Here is a 19,811-nt window from a genome sequence, read left to right as displayed (position 1 = left end):
TAAACCTGCTCTGCGAGGTTTGGACTGGGAGTATTCCTGCCTTGATCAATTTGGACCAGTCCTAACACACCCCGAGTCGATTCTTACCTTCCCCTAAGCCTTCTCTTTAATGTGCTTTTGACATTCCCTCAATGAGGCTTTTGTCTCCCGCCCCCTATTGGATGTACATTTTTGTCCTCCATTTTGTAAAAGTGCTCAGAAAGAATGCTCCACAGACCCCAGAGGAGTGTTATAAAAAACCTAAACTGCCGTGAATGTGTTCCAATGTCTCTCCTGCCCCTTTAGAAAATGGCCTCCAACACCTCTCTTGGTAAGTTAGACATCCTCTTTCACTCTGCAGTTAGATTTGTGACTGGCCTTTCATTTCACACCTAGCACCGTGACCTGTACTCCCTGGGGCTAAAGGGATCAAGGGATATGCGAGGGAGGGAGATGGGATCAGGATATTGAATTTGATGATCAGCCATGATCGAAACAAATGGCGCAGCAGGTTGGAAGGGCCAAATGGCCTACTCCTGCTTCTATTTTCTATGTCTTAATGTTAACTGGCTGTGGCTGCACACAAGGCACCAACTCCACTGGCTTCAGTCGAATCTTGCTCGGGAAAACACCTGACTCTTTGAAAAGTTTGTTCCCTCTCACTGTCTCTTTTTATAATGAGGTCAAGTGACTTGATCAGATTGGCCGCTCCGAGATTGAGCACAGTCTTCGGTCATGATTCATTTCCATTTGCGGCTGCCAGTAACTGATCGAGGTACAAACAAAGCTGAGGTGAACTAATTTTATTTGGTTAAATGCCTTTCGGCTAAGGGTTAGGCCTCAGGAGCCTGATCCTTGTCTTTGCTAAACTGTCAATTCTCTATCTCTGTTCATTTATATTTCATTGTTTTTAGTGTTGATATGCATTGTATCGTGTAACTTCTGCTGCTACGATGATAGCCTCTTGGCCAGGTTGTTATTCTAAATGATTATTGGTTCTCCATTGACACACCCGGCTCAATAAAGGTTAAATAAAATAAACTAATAAATAAACAGGCAGGTTTATGGAAGTTAGAATCATTATAGAATCCCTACAGTGCAGAAGAGGCCATTTGGCCTATCGAGTCTGTGCCGACTCTCTGACAGAGTATCTGTCCTGCCCTCTCTCCCGCCCTATCCCTGTAACCCCACACATGGCTAATCCATCTAACCAACACATCTTAGGATACTAAGGGGGCATTTAGCATGGCCAATCCACCTAACCTGCACATCTTTGGATGGTGGGAGGAAACCAGAGCACCCAAAGATAACCCACGCAGACACGGGGAGAAGGTGCAAACTCCACACAGACAGTGACCCGATTCCGGAATTGAACCCGGGCCCCTGACGCTGTGAGATAGCAGTGCTAACCACTGTGCCATGGGCGCTATGGTTGCTGTCTCTCTCAGGCTGCCGCATGGCAGAGGCACAGGCTGGGATTCTCCAACCTCACCCGTGGCTTGGATTCTCCAGTCGTGCTGAAGTAAATGGAGATTTGGCTGAGTGGCAAATTCTCCGTTCTCGCTGGCAGAGGTAGTGGGGTGGTCAAGACTGAGAAGGGCAACATGGTGCAATAGTGGTTAGCATTGCTGCCTCACAGCATCAGGAACCTAGGTCACTGTCTGTGCGGAGTTTGCACATTCTCCCCGTGTCTGCGTGGGTTCCCTCCGGGTGCTCCGGTTTCCTCCCACAGTCCGAAAGACGTGCTGGTTAGGTGCATTGGCCATGCTAAATTCTCCCTCAGTGTAGCTGAAGAGGCGCCGGAGTGTGGCGACTAGGGGATTTTCACAGTAACTTCATTGCAGTGTCAATGTAAGCCTACTTGTGACGATAATAAATAAACTTAAACTTAAAACTCAAACTTAAATTCTGGCCTTAGAGAACAGGCACCAAAGAGGGGAAGCTGTGCAGGGGGAAGAGGAGGAGGACTCTTAAAGGAAACCTGTGCCCAAAGGTCTTCAGCAAACAGATATCCTACCTCCACCTTGGCCTGGAGCAGAGTCCGAGGCAACTACTTTTCATTAAGGATGCTGTCACAAGCGATCTACAACAGGAGCTGCAACTGAACAGCAGGGTTGGCAGTGCCAGTTTTCAGATGGCAGAGAAAATTCAACTATTCCAATTCTTTAAAGATCATGGCCCCAAAACATAGAAATGGAGTAGGCCCCCAACTCCTCAGTGGAAAGAGTAATTCAAGCTGCCATCACCAAGTAACAATCAATATTGCAATCCTGTGGATTAAATTACCACGACAGAATCATTGAACAGAATTTTCCAGGCTTCTCCCCCCCCCACCCCCAGCGAGCCATTGGAGTCCCCGTTCACACCGGCGGAACCAGAAGATCCCACTGGCATGATGGACTGGAAAATTACGACCATGGAATGTAGAGTCATCGAGGTTTACAGCATGGAAACAGGCCCTTCGGCCCAACTTGTCCATGCCGCCCTTTTTTTTAACCACTAAGCTACTCCCAATTGCCCATGTTTGGCCCATATCCCTCTATACCCATCTAGATACTCATATAGATTGGATTGACTTACACCTTCCTGAAGGAAATGCGGACTGGCAGATATAATCGGACACTGATAGTGATGCTGATCTATGAAAATATAACCATCTTGTGAGGCCAAAAGATATTTTACGAAAAATTGGAATATTTCAATCACAACTTTTTTTTTTTCCTTTTTGATGTCAATGCTATCCAAATATCAGCTGTTAGATGATGCACAAGAGCACTCCAGACAACACTGCTCCAATCGCCATCCAGCTGAGACCAACTAACTTCGTACAATTGAGGAATTGAACACAGAATCTTCTGGAATGTAAGATTAAGATTGTTCCTTAAATTCTCCCTCTTCTCCTGAAGGGAACTATTTGGCATGTCGCCTCACCATCGCAATGATGCTGAAATGGGAAGCTTAGGGCAATGGCAGATGATGAACATAATGGTCACACACAACTCCCACTATCCAATGGCACTCGTACGTCACTCGTTCCCAACACCACACCAATGGCTTTTCGAGTCATTTTCCAATCTTCATTTCAGGTTTTCTTCATGTAACTGAATAATTAAATCCAGTATATGTAAAACTGGAGAGTACACAGATCTTTTTTTGAAGTTTGGTTTACAGTGGCAATATGTAGCTATCAGAATCACTCAAGTACAGGCAGATGATGACATGATGGACATCACTGGTTAGACTGCAGGTCCAGTGGCATGGATACTGATGAGAATATCTGTATTTGGAGAATTTTGAAGAAAGCAAATCGAGTAAAATAGTGGTCCAATTTTATCCCAAACGTTTCATTTTAATAAATGTTTTAATTGTAAGCAGGAATCAAAGTTCTGCTGTTGAAACACTACGAAGTTTTGCTAAAAAGAATAAAGCAGTGAAGCATACATCTATTTATAATGCAGACACGTAATGGACATGTGTGCATATAGACAGGGACATGAAACACACACACACACTCACACACACACTCTCACACACACACATACTCTTTCTCTTTCACACACACATACGTATACGCACACACATGCACAAGTACACACATGCACACACACACACATACATATATACATACACACGCACACATGCACATGCACACACACAAGCACACGCACACATGCACACACACATACACATATGCACACACAGACACACATGCACACACAAACACACATACATGCACACACGCACATGCACACATACACACACGCTCACGCATACACACATGCACGCACACACGCACACACGTGCGCACACACACATGCGCACACACACATACGCATACATATACAGACACACGCGCGCGTACACGCACACACATATGCACGCACACGCACAAACGTACACACATACGCACATGCACACACACACATGCACACACACACGCACACGCACACACACAAACACACATGCACACACACGCACACACACACATGCCAGAATTCTCCGACCATTAATACCCATGGGATTCTCCAGTCCCGCCAGCAGTGCAGCCCCGAGCCTCGCCTGTGGGTTTCCCACCAGCATGGGGTGACGTCAATGGTAATTTCCATTGTCAGTGGTGGGACCAGAGATCCGATCGCTAGCAAACAATGTGTCAACTCCCACCGGTGGGAATCATGCGGCTGGGAGACCGGAGAATCTCAGCCACACTACTTCACACACACACAGACACACACTCTCTCTCACACACTCTTATACTCACACACACACATACACACACACACACAATCACAGCAAGCTTGGATTATACCCAGTGTGTAAATGTAACAGACCGAAGTGCTCATTAGCAGCTAATAGGTCATGTGCTGCTGAGTTTCTGAAGGAAACAAAAAGCAATCCTATTTGTAAAGGACATGACAACTGGAAGCAGCATTGCTCTAACTTGCCCTGTTTTGAAAAGTCTGACCAATAATTCAGTGGATAAATGCGTGTTGTTGGACGCATTCATGTGAAAATATTATTTGTTCAGAGGCTGTTTCATTCACCCACGCAGTGTAATGAAAACCTGTAGATTTATAAGAGCAATGAGTTGAATGGCAGGACAGGAGTTGATGATCTTTCTGTACAATTCCTAGTCAGAGCTGTGATGCGTCCGTTATTAGCTTCTGCAGAATAATGTAGCCACCTTCTTGCTGTGAGACCAACTGCCTACAAGATATCTACACGTGACCCAAAACAGCATATTCCACTCAATATCTCCCATCCCTCAGCAAAAACTGGTGCTATATCATAATTAAGCTCTGAAGTCATAAAAATAGGAGTGGCCTTTTATTATAAGCTGTGCACTTGATATATCTTGTAAAAATTTATTATCATTGAATAAAATCCCTGCAGTGCAGAAAGAGGCCATTCAGCCCTTCGAGTCTGTACTGACCACAATCCCACCCAGGCCCTATCCCCATGACCCTACATATTTACCCTGCTAATCCCCCTGACACTAGGGTCAATTTAGCATGGCCAAGCCATCTAACCTGCACATCTTTGGACTGTGGGAGGGAGCTAGAGCACCCCGAGGAAACCAATGCAGACATGGGGAGAACATGCAAACTCCACACAATGACTCAAGCTGGGAATCGAACCCAGATCCCTGGTGCTGTCAGGCAGCAGTGCTGACTACTGTGCCACCATGCTGTCCCAATGGATATCCTGCTCGCTGAAGTCACCAGTTGGGCAACAAACACACTTGAAACATTCCTTCACGTTCTACTCAAAGAAAGTATTGGATTCATTACAGAAAAATGAACTTGGTTCACACCAGTGGGTTAATTACAATGGATTAAATTCACACACAATGCATTATACTGCATCTATTTTTTTTCTCTCTCAGAGTGATTGCACTAGGAATGTAACAATTGTGCAATTTTTAAATCTAATACAATTGCACCGCTGACACAGCCAAGAAAGGGAATTAGAACCAATACATCCTGTTTCTCCCTTCCCTCCCCATCAATAAACTCATTGTGGCTATTCAGATCTACATTGGAAGACAAAGCCTAAATGGTGCATTGTGTGGCTTTTGTTCTTCAGGTTTCTCTCAGCTAATTAGAGAGCACCTGCGTGATTAGACACTGAAGGATATGGGACAAGTGCAGGGAAAGGGGATTGGCGCACCTTCAGTGGTATTTATTGTTGGTGCAAACTCGATGGGCCAAAAGGCCTTTTCTGCACCGTATGACTCTGTCACCGGAATTTTCCCATCCCGCCTACCACGGCAATCGTAGTGGATGGGGGAGTTGGGTGGGGGTGGGGGGGAGCTATGCAAAGGTCCATTGACCTCAGATGGGATTTTCCCGGTTTGGGGGCGAGCGCGGCTGGAAATTCCCGCTCTATGACTGAACCCTGGCTGCAATCACACCCAATCTCTGAATGTATCGGCTGGAGATAATCACACCGCTACTGTTCCCGATGAGGCAAATGACCAAGTGACCAAAGGTCTCTATTTGACAGCAGAAATTCATGTCAAAGGCGACACGAGATGTCTTGTTAATTTTATTGACTGGCTGAACAATATCTTGGAGTCATTTTTGAGGCCTTCAGACCCACACATTTTCAATTTTGGTTTCCACCTTCAAACGGAACCATGGATTATTTATTTATTTATTCATTTTACCGGATGTGGGCGTCGCTGGGCCCAGAATTTATTGCTCATCCCTAATTTCCCTGCATTTCCGAGGGCATTTGAGAGTCAACCGCATTGCTGTTGGTCTGGAGTCACATGTAGGCCAGACCAGATAAGGACGGAAAATTTCCTTCCCTAAAGGACATTAGTGAACCAGAATTTTATATGTTTCAATTAGATCATCCCTCATTCTTGGAGTTAGGAATGGTGGACACTCTACCCAATCCTCTTGGATAGTCACTGCTGCTTCACAGAGCCAGGGATCCAGGTTCAATTCCAGTCTTGGGTCACTGTCTGTGTGTGTTTCCTCCGGGTGCTCGGGTTTTCTCTCACAGTCCAAAGATGTGCGGGTTAGGTGGATTGGCCATGCTAAATGCTGGTCAGTGTCCATATATGTGTAGCTTAGAGGGATTAGCGGGATAGGTGTGCAGGGTTACAGGAATAGGGGAGGGGGTGGGCCTGGGGAAGATGCTCTGTGGGAGAGTTGGTGCGAACTTGCTGGGCCGAATGGCCTTCTTCTGCACTGTAGGGATTCTATGATTCATCTATTTCCCAAACACAGGAAATCGTTTTTTTAATTCACCCCATCACGGTGGCACATTGGTTAGCACTGCTGTCTCAGGGACCCGGGTTCAATTCCCGGCTTGGCTCACTGTGCGGAGTCTGCAAGTTCTCCCCGTGTTTGCGTGGGTTTCCTCCGGGTGCTCTGGTTTCCTCCCACAGTCCGAAAGACGTGCTAGTTAGGTGCATTGGCCATGCTAAATTCTCTCTCAGTGTACCCGAACAGTGTACCGGAGTGTGGCGACTGGGGGACTTTTCACAGTAACTTCATTGCAGTGTTAGTGTAAGCCTACTTGTGAGTAATAAATAAAATAATAAATAAACTCCATGCACTCGCCCATGGAACTGTAAGCCAATCAGGAGTCAATACCTTCAACAAAAAGACAAAGGAGAACACTGATGGGAAAAGGAGGGCCAATTGTAAGTTCATTTTACATGTTGGGAATGCATTTTTTATGTAACATAAATAAAGCTCAAATGCTACATTAGTGTTATTGTCAATATGTGTTCCAGTACCATAGAACAAGCAAGCCAAGCCAACAGTACTGGGCTGGCTCAGGAGAATTGGAAATTACCTGAATCTGCTGTCAATCTAAGAATCTAATAAAAAATAAAAATTATACATTCAGGATTCAGCTCGGGTGAATACTGTGAGAGAGTTTGCCATCACAGTCTCAGTGGGGCTTGTACATCTTCAGTGAGGGAAGAAAAGCAAACTGGGCAAAATATTCAAATAGTTTTCATGTTACTGTTTAGGCGGAGTGCAGCGAAAATGTTCCTCAAGATCTGAGAAATCAGGACCGCCAATGCAGCAGTGAATGGTCTATAGTTAGGATGATAGACACACGTGAAAATAGAGAAATGAAGGACAAGTGAGAAAGAGACAGAAAGAATGAAAGTGAAAGAGAAAGTAGGAGGAAGAGTGTACATTTAAGTAGTGTCTTTCATCTCCTCAGGACATTCCAAAGTGGTTCAAAGGCAATGAATTACGATTGCTACACAGACAAATCGTGGCACAGCGGTTAGCACTGCTGCCTCACAGCACCAGGGACCCGGGTTCGATTTCCGGCTTGGGTCATTGTCTGTGTGGAGTTTGCATGTTCTCCCCACGTCAGCGTGGGTTTCCGCCTATAGTCCAAAGATGTGCAGGTTAGGTGAATTGACCATGCTAATTTCTCCCTCAGTGTACCCGAACAGGTGCTAGAGTGTGGCAACTAGAGGATTTTCACAATGCAATGTGAATATAAGCCTACTTGTCACTAATAAATAAACTTTACTTGTACTTTAAATCCGGTGGCTAATTTGAACACAGCAACGTTTCACCTATTACATTATAATACCAGCTAATCTGTTTTTGGTAATATCAATTGAATCTTCAAACGTGGGCAAAACAGGGATCGCGTATCTTTGAACAAAGAACAAAGAACAAAGAACAATACAGCACAGGAACAGGCCCTTCGGCCCTCCAAGCCCGCGCCGCTCCCCGGTCCAGGATTGAATCCTGAATCCAGGATCCCCGCCCAATTTTCCAGCCTATCTACATACCAATATCCTATCACAGCTGTCCCTCACAGCTACGATGCTTTGTTCATTACAACCTATTAACTCACCCCCACCCCCCTATTCCAGACCATGTGATCCCCAGGGAGAGGCGAAAACCCAGAGTGAAAAACCCCAGGGCCAATATGGGGAAAAAAAAAAATCTGGGAAATTCCTCTCCGACCCCCTGAGGCGATCGAAACGAGTCCAGGAGATCACAATGGCCCTGATCGGAAAATGCTTCCCAACCCTAGTCATTTCCACTTCCATGAACACCATATGAATTCCCTGCCCCCGAGACAGGTTCCCAACTATCCGCAGTCTCGCTCTGTACTGGCACCAGCAAGATGATCATAGAATGAAGCCTTGAAACGAGAAACAAGGAACAATTAGCCCGCGCCGCTCCCTGGTCCAAACTAGACCACTCTTTTGTATCCCTCCATTCCCACTCCGAGTGCCATAAAATCTTTCTTTTCCACGTTGATAAACAGAAATCACTTCAAGTGAATGGTTTATCCAAAAGGTGGCAACTGCAACGATACAACATGTCTTCAATCTGTTCAATTATTCAATGTTTGAATATGTGGGTCTGTTTATTATCAATGCTCACTGCGCTTGATTAGTTAAGCCTGGGTGTAAACTCAGAGAAATGTAAACAAACTGTCGCAGTTGCTGGAAGCTAAGAGCTAGAACTGGGCGGTGTGCAGTGGTTAGCACTGCTGCCTCATAACGCCAGGGACCCGGGTTCAATTCCCAGTTTGGGTCACTGTCTGTGCGGAGTCTGCACATTCCCCCTGTGTCTGCGTGGGTTTCCTCCGGGTGCTTCGGTTTCCTCCCACAGTCCAAAAGACGTGCTGATCAGGTGCATTGGCCATGCTAAATTCTCCCTCAGTGTACCCGAACAGGTGCTGGAGTGTGGCGACTCGGGGATTTTCACAGTAACTTCATTGCAGCGTTAATGTAAGCCTACTTGTGACACTAATAATAAATAAACTTAAATTCAAACAATAGAGTAGACAATTTTTAAAAAATCTTGTGAATAAATTTCCTACACCCGTAGAAATGAGTGTGTTATCTCTGCAGAGCTCCATAAAACATATAACACTCAGTACTTCATTGATGTGTCTGCCTAGACTATGGCTGGGATTCTCCAATGTTGTTCGCCCCACCACCACTGTCAGCGAGAATGGAGAATTTGGCGTTCAGTCAAATCTCCATCCACAGCAGCGGGACTGGAAAATCCCAGCCATGGACCAGGCCAGAGAATTCCATCCTATATTCCCAAGTTGTGGAACGGGACCAGAACCTGAAACCTACTGACTCAGTAACGTAAATGTTATGAAAGCAAATTACTGCGGATGCTGGAATCTGAAACCAAAAGAGAAAATGCTGGAAAATCTCAGCAGGTCTGGCAGCATCTGTGGGGAGAGAAAAGAGCTGATGTTTTGAGTCCAGATGACCCTTTGTCAAAGCTAAAATGTTACCACTGAGTCAGATTTACACTTAATTGGAACTTAAATGAGAGGGATACTTGAAGTCAACTTCAATTACTATCAGATTGGTACATATACATACACCTTCTGATTCTCTCACACCATGTATTAACTGACATTTTGCTGCAATTTACGTGACATCACAACAACAACCAGGGCTGGTGCCACCACAATTTCAGTGCAATTTCAACATTACATCGTATTCGCAAGAGGACAGAAAGGATTGAGTTGATAAAGCAGCATTGTTCTTTTCCAAGCTAATTTCCAAGCTAATTTTCTCAATGCACAATGTTGAAATTGTTCCAGATAGTATTTGAAGGTATTGATAGTATTGGAAAGTATCTACTTTCCAAGCTAATATCCAAGTTAATTTTCTCAATGCACAATGTTGAAATTGTTCTCGATAGTATTTGAAGCCAAATAAATCACAACATATACACATAAAATGCACTGAGTTACACAATTTAGCAATCACAGTTTTGTTACGGCATCAAAGGGGGCCATTCTGCCCATCATGCTTTGCTGATTCTCCAAATGAGCCATGCACCTGGTGCCATTCATGGAATCATAGAATCCCTACAGTGCAGAAAGAGACCGTTCGGCCCAACGAGCCTGAACCAACAACAATCCCACCCAGGCCTTATCTACGTAACCCCACATATGGACCCTGCTAGCCCCCCTGACACTAAGGAGCAATTTTGCATGGCCAATTAAATTAACTGGGTGTTTTCTCCGACACATCTTTGGAATGTGGGAGAAAACCGGAGCGCCCAACCCATGTAGACACGGGGAGAACGTGCAGACAGCGCTCAGGCAGTCACCTGAAGACGGAATTGAACCTGGGTCCCTGGCGCTGTGAGGTAGCAGTGCTAACTACTGCGCCACTGTGCTGCCTCCCCGTTACCCTGCACAATTCTTCCTTTTCAAATAACAACCCAAAGTCCAAAGGTGTGCGGGTTAGGTTGATTGGCCATGATAAATTGCCCCTTAGTGTCAGGGGGATTAGGACTGTAACTATGTGGGGTTACGGGGATGGGACCTGGGTGGGATTGTTGTCGATGCAGACTCAATGGACCATATGGTCTCCTTCTGCACTGCAGGATTCTAACTCCCTCTTAACTGCCTGCCTCCACCATACTCTCAGGCAGCACATGCCAGATCTTGATCATTTGCTGTGTCGAAATGGATCCTGCTCATGTCTCCTTTTTTCCAATTATCTTAAATCGGTGCCCTCCCATTCTCGATTCCTCCACCAGTGGGAACAATCTTTCCCTATCTACTCTGTAATAATGCTCACACAACACTCACTAACAGTTTGTGCTTTGTCCAAGCACGACGATCCCTTATAAACTGCAGATATCGGAAATGCAACAAAATGGTTTCAGTTCATTATCCGTCCCCCTGCTATCAGCATAATAGACCTAATCATAAATGCAACGCCACAGGTCAGTGTTACAACCCTTGCTAGTACTTAACGCAAAACTGCATTTAGAGAGAAATAAATAACACGAAGCTACATTTTTCTATTGGGATTTACACAGATTAGCATCAGCAGAAATGTTTTTTTCTGACAGGAAACAGGAGGTGGCCAATTTCCCATGAATTTGGAGTTTTCCCCACTGTTCAAGCCTAATGCTATTATCAGTAAGAGCCAAATGACAACACAACATTGCGAAATTTCAGTGTTCCCATCCCTATATTTACAGCAACTCGCACTAAATAGAGAACGATTTTGATAAATTGCTCTCTCATTGCTAATTCTCCTGTCTTCCTATTCCAGCTATTTGTTGAATAAGTCTGGCTTGCATCACCCTGCCTAAAAGCCTGCTCCAATTGCTCAATGTCATCTAAATAAAGTACTCAGAATCGTAGAAACCCGACAGTGCAGAAGGAGGCCATTGGCCCATCGAGTCTGCACTGACAACAATCCCACCTAGGCCTTATCTCCATAAGGCCCCACACATTACCCTGCTAATCCCTACACATCCCGGGACACTAAGCGGCAATTTGGCACGGCCAACCAACCTAACCCACGCACCTTTGGACTGTGTGAGGAAACCGGAGCACCCGGAGGAAACACACGCAGACACGGGGAGAATGTGCAGACTCCGCACAGACAGTGGCCCAAGCCGGGAATCAAACCCGGGTGCCTGGAGCTCTGAGGCAGCAGTGCTAACCACTGTGCCACCGTGCCACCCAAATAAAGTACTTGCCGGCATCTTTCCTAAATTTGCAATTCGAAACTTGAGTCAATATGTTTTTCTCCTCATTGAGACTTTCTCCTCCATCTTTACCTTTTTATATCTCAGATATTTTTGTTTCTGGGCAAAAACCCTCCCCCCTCCCCCACTGAGCCATCTGTCACCTGTTCTTAAGTTTTGCTACATCTTTGTTGCAATCTCTCCCACCTCCCGCCAATCACTGTTCCAGTTGTTCTATCCCATAGAAACATAGAAACTAAAAGTAGGTGTAGGCCATTCGGCCCTTCGATCCTGTTCCATCATTCATCATGGTCATGGCTGATCATCAAATTCAACATCCTCATCCCCCCCTTTCCCCTCATATCCCTTGATCCCTTTAGCCCCAAGAGCTATATCTAATTCCTTCTTGAAATCAGACAATGTTTTGGCCTCAATTACTTTCTGTGGTAGTGAATTCCACACATTCACCACCCTCTGGGTGAAGAAATTTCTCCTCACCTCAGTTCTAAAAGTCTTATCCTCAAAGCCTTATCCTCAAACTATGACCCCTAGTTCTGGACTCCCCCACCATTGGGAACATTTTTTCTGAATCTACCCTGTCTAATCCTTTTGGAATTTCGTAAGTTTCTATGAGATGCCCTCTCATTCTTCTAAACTCCAGTGAAAATAATCCTAACTGACTCAATCTCTCCTCATATGACAGACCTGTCATTCCCGCTTATATATAGTCACATTTTTACCTCTCTTTAGTTCTGAAGATGGGTCATTCAGACTCAAAAGGTAAACTCTTGGTTTAAACAAAACAAACTCTGTTTCCTCTCTCTACAGATGCCACCAGGCCTACTGAGTTTTTCCAGCTTTCTCTGTTTTCTATTTTTCTCGCCTGTCCAGGCACACTTAGCAATATCACTTCAATTATATTTTCTCGATACAAATATAGTTCTTATGTAACCTCTATGTTGGCCCCTCAAAGGCATGACTTTTCAAGAGGGATGAACCCATTTATCTTACGTATCAGTTCTTTTGAGCTCTTTCCTTGAATAACATGGAGTAAATACATTGATCTGAGGGGGCCCCGCACCGTGCCCTCCTGTGTCCTTCCCCCCTTGTCCACCCCCTTCCCCACCCTTTGCCCCCACCACACCCACCATGTCAGCCTAACTGGGAGTATTGTTGCAGGGGACAAAACTAGGAGATGCACTCATGTCGGCAGGACCTTGGGGTGGTGCATTGCCAACAGCAGCCAATGAAGAGGCTGACTGGGTCCGGCATCCAATTGAGGGTGACGATGACCCGCCTTCAAGAGTTGCTGGCCCAATCGGGTGGCTAGCAGCTCTGTAGCCATGGCAGCACCACTGTGACCAGTAACTGAGGCTGCAACTCCAGAATGAGTTGCAACAACAGCGAAGTACCTTCAAAGAATTGGTCCATTTTGGGTGTAGCCAAGGCTAGGTAAGAATGCACTGGTGATCAGAGTTGGGGGAATGGGAGATGGGGAGGTTGGAACCATGATACATGGCCACTACTGTCAGAGGGCCTCCAAAGTGCCCAACATGGGCAGAGTTTACCTGGCATTCTTCCAGCACAGCAACAGGGACCTCCCTCCCAACATGGGCAGAATACATGCAGGGGAATGAAGCAGCTCTTAATCGGCCAATAATTCCTGCCACGGGCAATATGCCAGCAGCAGGAGATGTTGGTTCCCCTCCTGATATTCTCCTCTGCCATATCACCAACCCTGCCACGTCTGAGGCTGTGGGCTGGGGATAGTCAGCCCCAGACATTCTGCTTGAAGCCTGATAAGCCGCGGCACGGTGGCACAGTGGTTAGCACTGCTGCCTCACAGCGCCAGGGACCTGGGTTCGATTCCCGGTCTGGGTCACTGTCTGTGTGGAGTCTGCGCGTTCTCCTCATGTCTGTGTGGGTTTCCTCCGGGTACTCCAGTTTCCTCCCACAGTCTGAAAGATGTGCTGGTTAGGTGCATTGGCCATGCTACATTCTCCCGCAGTGTACCTGAACAGATGCCAGAGTGCAGTGACTGGGGGCTTTTCACAGTAATTTCATTGCCGTGTTAATGTAAGGCTACTTGTGACACTAATAAATAAACTTTAACTTTTTTTAGTTTGCACTTCTGCATGGACCCCAAAGATGTGAATTCACCTAACTTGGCAAGAGAACCCAGCATCCTATGAGAATTCTTTACCGCTGCTTTCTAGTGTTTAGGCATTCTGAGCAGCAAGTCCGAACTCCCTAAGACTCTTTCAGCTGCCCATTCAAAGAACAAAGAAAATTACAGCACAAGAACAGGCCCTTAGACCCTTCATGCCTACACCGACCATGCTGCCTGACTGAACTAAAACCCCCTACCCATCCAGGGACCATATCTGAGTCACAGAGCACCTTGTCTGAAGCTTATTTACAAATTACAAATTTTAATGAAACATCTTTGTGTCAGATATTGGCCAGAATTTTCTCTGATATCGACAAAATCCAATGTCAGGCGGGAAAAGCAGCGTCGAGCCCGCCAGCGGCAATGGCGGCTCTTTATGCCATATATTGTGGGACTTGGTGCAGAAAAGTAGGCAAGCAGATGTTGGGCTTCATATCGCAGGCGGGCAGCCTCTGATTCCCTCACCCTATCATCACCTCAACGCTTTGACGGTCCGGACACCACCCTTAAAGGTCAACCCAGCACAGCGAGCACATCAGGACACGTTCTTCACCCAGGTCCATCCCCTGGTACCACACAGAAGGAGGCCATTTGGCCCATCGAGTCTGCACCGACAACAATCCCACTTAGGCCTTACCCATGTAACCCCACATATTTACCCTGCTAATCCCTCTAGCCTATGCATCCCAGGACACTAAGGTGCAGTTTTAGCATGACCATCCACACATCTTTGGACTGTGGGAGGAAACCGGAGCACCCAGAGGAAACCCACACAGGCACGGGGAGAAAGTGCAAACTCCACACAGACAGTGACCTAAGTCGATAATTGAACCCGGGTTCCTGGCGCTGTGAGGTAGCAGTGTAAACCACTGTGCCACCATGACCTCTCTGAGCACGAGGCCACACCGTGAGCACCACAAATTAGTAAATGGGGTTGAGGTACAGATCAGCCATTATCTGGCTAAGCAGCAAGGTAAACTCGAGGGACCGAATGGCCTCCTCCTGTTCTTATTTTACCACTGTAATCTCCAATTCTGTTTTGTTATCAAAGAACTTTTGGAACTCTCAGTCCAATTCGTCATATGACTCTTTTTTCTCTTTCTCCCTCCCCCCATTTCCCCACTCCCTCAGTTCCCCCTCACCCTCCTCACCTTCCCTAATCATTAGCTTAGCTCAGACCATCTGTAGTTAACAGGTTGGAGACTTTAGATGGGATTTTCCGGCCCTTCCCATTGGCAGGATCTTCCAGACCCGCCGAAGTCAAGCCCCCCCCCCCCCCCCCCCCCCCCCCCGTCCCACCGCAGTTTCCCCGGTTACGGAATGGGCGAGCCATGGAAATTGACTTCGGCAGGACCAGAAGTTATTGGCAGGGGCCAATGGCAAGCTGCCTCCGCTGTGAGAAAACCCATCGGGGGTGGTCACCCTTTCTTGATATGGAAACACACTTGCTTATTTCCAATCCATCACGTCCAGTCCAGCAAGCAAACCAGCCTCCCATCCAGTGACTCCATTTACACTTCCCGCTGCCTCGGAAAAGCAGCCAGCATAATCAAGGACGCCACACACCCCGGACATTCTCTCTTCCACCTTCTTCCGTCGGGATAAAGATACAAAAGTCTGTGGTCACATACCAACCGACTCAAGAACAGCTTCTTCCTTGCTGCCATCAGACTTTTGAATGGACCTACCTCGCACTAAATTGATCTTTCTCTACACCCTAGCTATGACTGTGACACTACATTCTGCACTCTCTTCCTTTCCTTCTCCATGAACGGTATGCTTTGTCTGTATAGCACGCAAGAAACAATACTTTTCACTGTATACTAATACATGTGACAATAATAAATCAAACCAAATTCTTGCCTAGTCTTCACTGACTCCCTGAAAAGAGCAGTTACTGCTTCACAAATCAAATCCATAGTTTGTTGAAAAAACCCAGAGCTACAGTCAACTTGCGCAGAATGAACTGCAGTGAAATCAGTCATTCAGCCCAGCAGGTTCTCACTAATCCAGGCAAGACGCCTACCCTCTACTTCATCTCATCCCGTCAATGTATCCTTCTATTCCTTTCTCCTTCATCTGCTTATCAAATTGCTTCTAAATTGCGTTTATTCCTCCACTATCCAGAGGGATTCATCGATTTTCACTCCCTTCATCTCTGTTTCACTAACTAACCTCCGTTTGATACTGGGCAGCATATTGTTCGCATTCTCCCAGATTAGAAAGAAATTGTCCCAGCAGTTGTTATTTAACATGCTGTTCAATGACATATTGGTCCCTAAAGGTTTTAACTTCTTCCCTGATAATCTTGTGATGTGCAGTATTGGAAGATTTTTCTTTTTGGCATTGCGTTTTGCATCTGTCACTGTGCCCTTCTCCAATCCTGTTTCGGCATCTTAATTTTGAGCTGTTTGCATACAGCCTGATGCTCAGCCCAACTGTCATCCTCTCTCCCTCTGAACAGCCAGCTTCAGTCTCTTTTCTTCCTCTCATCTCATTTCAACTTTCCCTTCCAATTTGGAGCATTAGTATTTGCCAAATTTGACCAAAGCTCAGACAGTACAATGATCACTATCATCCAAGTTCAGCTACGTCTGCTTCTGAAATAGGGTCACGCATGAGAAACAAGTCCAAAAGAATCCATCCATCTCTGTAAAATCTCCGTTGCTGCACCAAGTCAGGGAGTGTGCACGCACACACACATAGAATCATGGAATCATACGGCGCAGAAGACGCCCTTCAGCCCATTGAGTCCCCACCGACACATTAGAAACACCTGAACTCCCACCTAATCCCATCGGCCAGCACTTGGCCCATAGTCCTGACACGATCAGAATACTTCACAAATGTTTGCATTTTCTGTTGAGCTATATGGGCGGAACAGTGGCACAGTGGTTAGCACTGCTGCATCACAGCACCAGGGACCCAGGTTCAATTCTGGCCTCGGGTCACTGTCTGTGTGGAGTTTGCCCATTCGTCTTGTGTCTGTGTGCGTTTCTTCCGGGTGCTCCAGTTTCCTCCCACAGTCCAAAGATGTGCAGGATAGATGGATTGTCCATGGGTGTCCGGGGGTCTAGCTAGGGTAAATATGTGAGGTTACGAGGATAGGGCTTGGGTGGGATTGTGGTCGTTACAGGCCAGATGGGTCAAATGGCCTCCTTCTGCACTGTAGGGATTTCTATGATTCTAGATGATGACACCAACAGCACGATATTCTTTAATTCCAGTAGGAAGTGAAGAATTATTCTACCCATTTTAACTTTCAAGTCGACAGTTAGGCTGCCTTGGGCACTTTCTGGAGCACATCTACCTGATGAAGTTCAAAAGTTCCCCGGCTTGCGAGCTCAACTACCTTAATTTCCCCCGATGTCACTCAAATAAAATAACCTTCTCCCTTTTCTTCCTTTGTATCCCCTCACCCTATTTGTCCTGAATCAACCACCTCTTAAATTCCGCACCATCAACATTTCCAGTTACCAAGTTACCAAGAGATGCTTAATTTCAAATATTTCTGCCGCTCATGTAGGTAGACCTAATGTCCCCCACCTCTTCTCTATGGTTGCTGATTTTCTTGTCTCGGTAATGTATCTGTCCACTATCAGCTGCAAAGCAATGTAATATCCAATGCAAAACAGCAGGTGCAATCAAAAACCGCAGTGGAGGACATGCTCCTGTCGGCGTCAACAGGGATGAAGTGGAAATGGTCACGAGCTTAAAGTTTCTAGGTGTCCAGATCGCCAACAACCTGTCCTGGTCCCTCCATGCCGACACTATAGTTAAAAAAGCCCACCAATGCCTCTACTTTCTCAGGAGGCTAAGGAAATTCAGCATGTCTGCTACGACTCTCACCAATTTTTACAGATCTACCATAGAAAGCATCCTTTCTGGATGTATCACAGCTTGGTATGGCTCCTGCCCTGACCAAGGCCGCAAGGAACTCCAAAGGGTTGTGAACGTAGCCCAGTCCTTCACACAAACCAGCCTCCCATCCATTGACTCCTTCGACACTTGCCGTTGCCTCGGAAAAACAGCCAGCATAATCAAGAACCTCAAGCACCCTGGACATACCCTCTTCCATCTTCTTCCGCTGGGAAAAAGATACAAAATTTTGAGATCACATTCCAACCGACTCAAGAATAGTTTCTTCCCTGCTGCCATCAGACTTTTGAATGGACCCACCTTATATTAAGTTGATCTTTCTCTACACCCTAGCTATAACTGTAACTCTACATTGTGTACCCTCTCCTTTCCTTCCCCTCTATGTACTCTGTGAACGGTATGCTTTGTCTGTATAGCGCGCAAGAAACAATACTTTTCACTGTATCCCAATGAATGTGACAATAATAAATCAAATCAAATCAAAAATAGTCATAAGTTGGCAGTTATGCATAGATAGTGGCCAAAATTCTGTTCCCAAAACATGAGGTCTGGACAGTGATCTTGTTGTGGTGTGCAGCATAAGGACAGCTTGCAATCCGTTACAGACAAGGAATAGAGGAGAAAGCAAAAACACACCAACATAAACCATCGCTGAATCAAAAAAAAAAGACAGAAAGCAAATGCACTTTCCCAACACCTTGCCGACAATCTTCGCATTTACAAAATGGAGGCTTTGAGCGACAAGTAGTCTTCGATCTGTATAACCCTGCTTATATCAAAGCTTTATCGCTCGTGTCTCTTTTACAGCCTTTAACAAGGGCAGTGTAAAAATGAAAGAATTCGTAAACCGAGTGTGAAACACCGCGAAACGCCAAGGTGTTATCAGTTTCCTTACTTACGTCGACATTCTTTGCAGCACTTGCCCACACTATAGACTGGCCGGAAATCTGGCGGGCAGCTCAGAGGAGGACACGCAACGCGCCTGCACTCAATGGCTCCATTCTGAACAAAACAGAAAAGACAGCAATCAGGAACTTTTTAATGGTTTCATGCGCATTTATCGAATGAGCAGCTGAGCTTTAGCACTCAAGCTCTCTCAATCGTATGTGCTGGCTTCGCTGATCTATGCTCGGAAAGTCATAGTAACCTTTACAGTTAACCTCAAAACCTCATGAAAATTAAGCCCGGATTCCACTCTCCCATCTATTTAACAATTCAGCCTGTAAATATATGGAGGGGCAGTGTGTACAGGAACGATTGAATTCAGCTGTGATATTAACTTCTCTTCCTGTTCCCACTCACCGTACCCTGAAATGGTTGCGTGGTTTGCTGATCATCCATATTCATGAATAGTGGTCACCTCAGCAAGCTCCCCCATTGAAAATTATAAGGGTCAACTGAGCTGGTTTACAAGACAAATGGTTCCAATATTATGCAGCCCAAGTCATAACACAGTTGGCATCGGCAGGCAGGTGGGGAGTGGGTAGCCCATTTTTTCAAAAACATTTGTAAAAGGACAGGAAGGAAGGAGGACACTATCTTCAGGGGAGGAGCAGCTATCCTTTGCATTTTAGCGGCACCTCCCCGCCTGCACTGCAAAACCCACACCCCTCTCCTCCCCACTTAATGGTTCCACTTCCCCCCATCCTATATCCCTGACTTACCTGAGTCCAGAGCTGGAGCTTCTGGCTGTTCATGCTGGTGGGGTCTTCCGGTACTGTTGATGACGCACCGTTACCATGGGTTTCCCGGCAAAGTGGGAGTGGAGTCAATGGGAAATCTCCTCGACAACGGTGGAACCAGAAGGTCCTGCT

General features: G+C 46.1%; 1 protein-coding gene across 2 annotated transcripts in view; it reads right to left on the bottom strand.

Annotated features, from left to right (window-relative positions):
• LOC144498984 (protein kinase C-binding protein NELL1-like) overlaps positions 1-19,811 on the bottom strand; it is an 893,123-nt gene that overhangs the window by 676,079 nt on the left and 197,233 nt on the right. For both annotated transcript variants that reach the window (XM_078221009.1, XM_078221010.1), the window contains exon 9: positions 18,897-18,999. In XM_078221009.1, the coding sequence (XP_078077135.1) occupies positions 18,897-18,999 (103 nt within the window). The remainder of the gene's footprint in view (positions 1-18,896; positions 19,000-19,811) is intronic.

Source organism: Mustelus asterias, chromosome 9 (genome assembly GCF_964213995.1).
Source record: "Mustelus asterias chromosome 9, sMusAst1.hap1.1, whole genome shotgun sequence".
NCBI lineage: Eukaryota > Metazoa > Chordata > Chondrichthyes > Carcharhiniformes > Triakidae > Mustelus > Mustelus asterias.
Note: the sequence above shows the minus strand (reverse complement) of the source record. Positions and strands in the feature narration are given on the sequence as shown.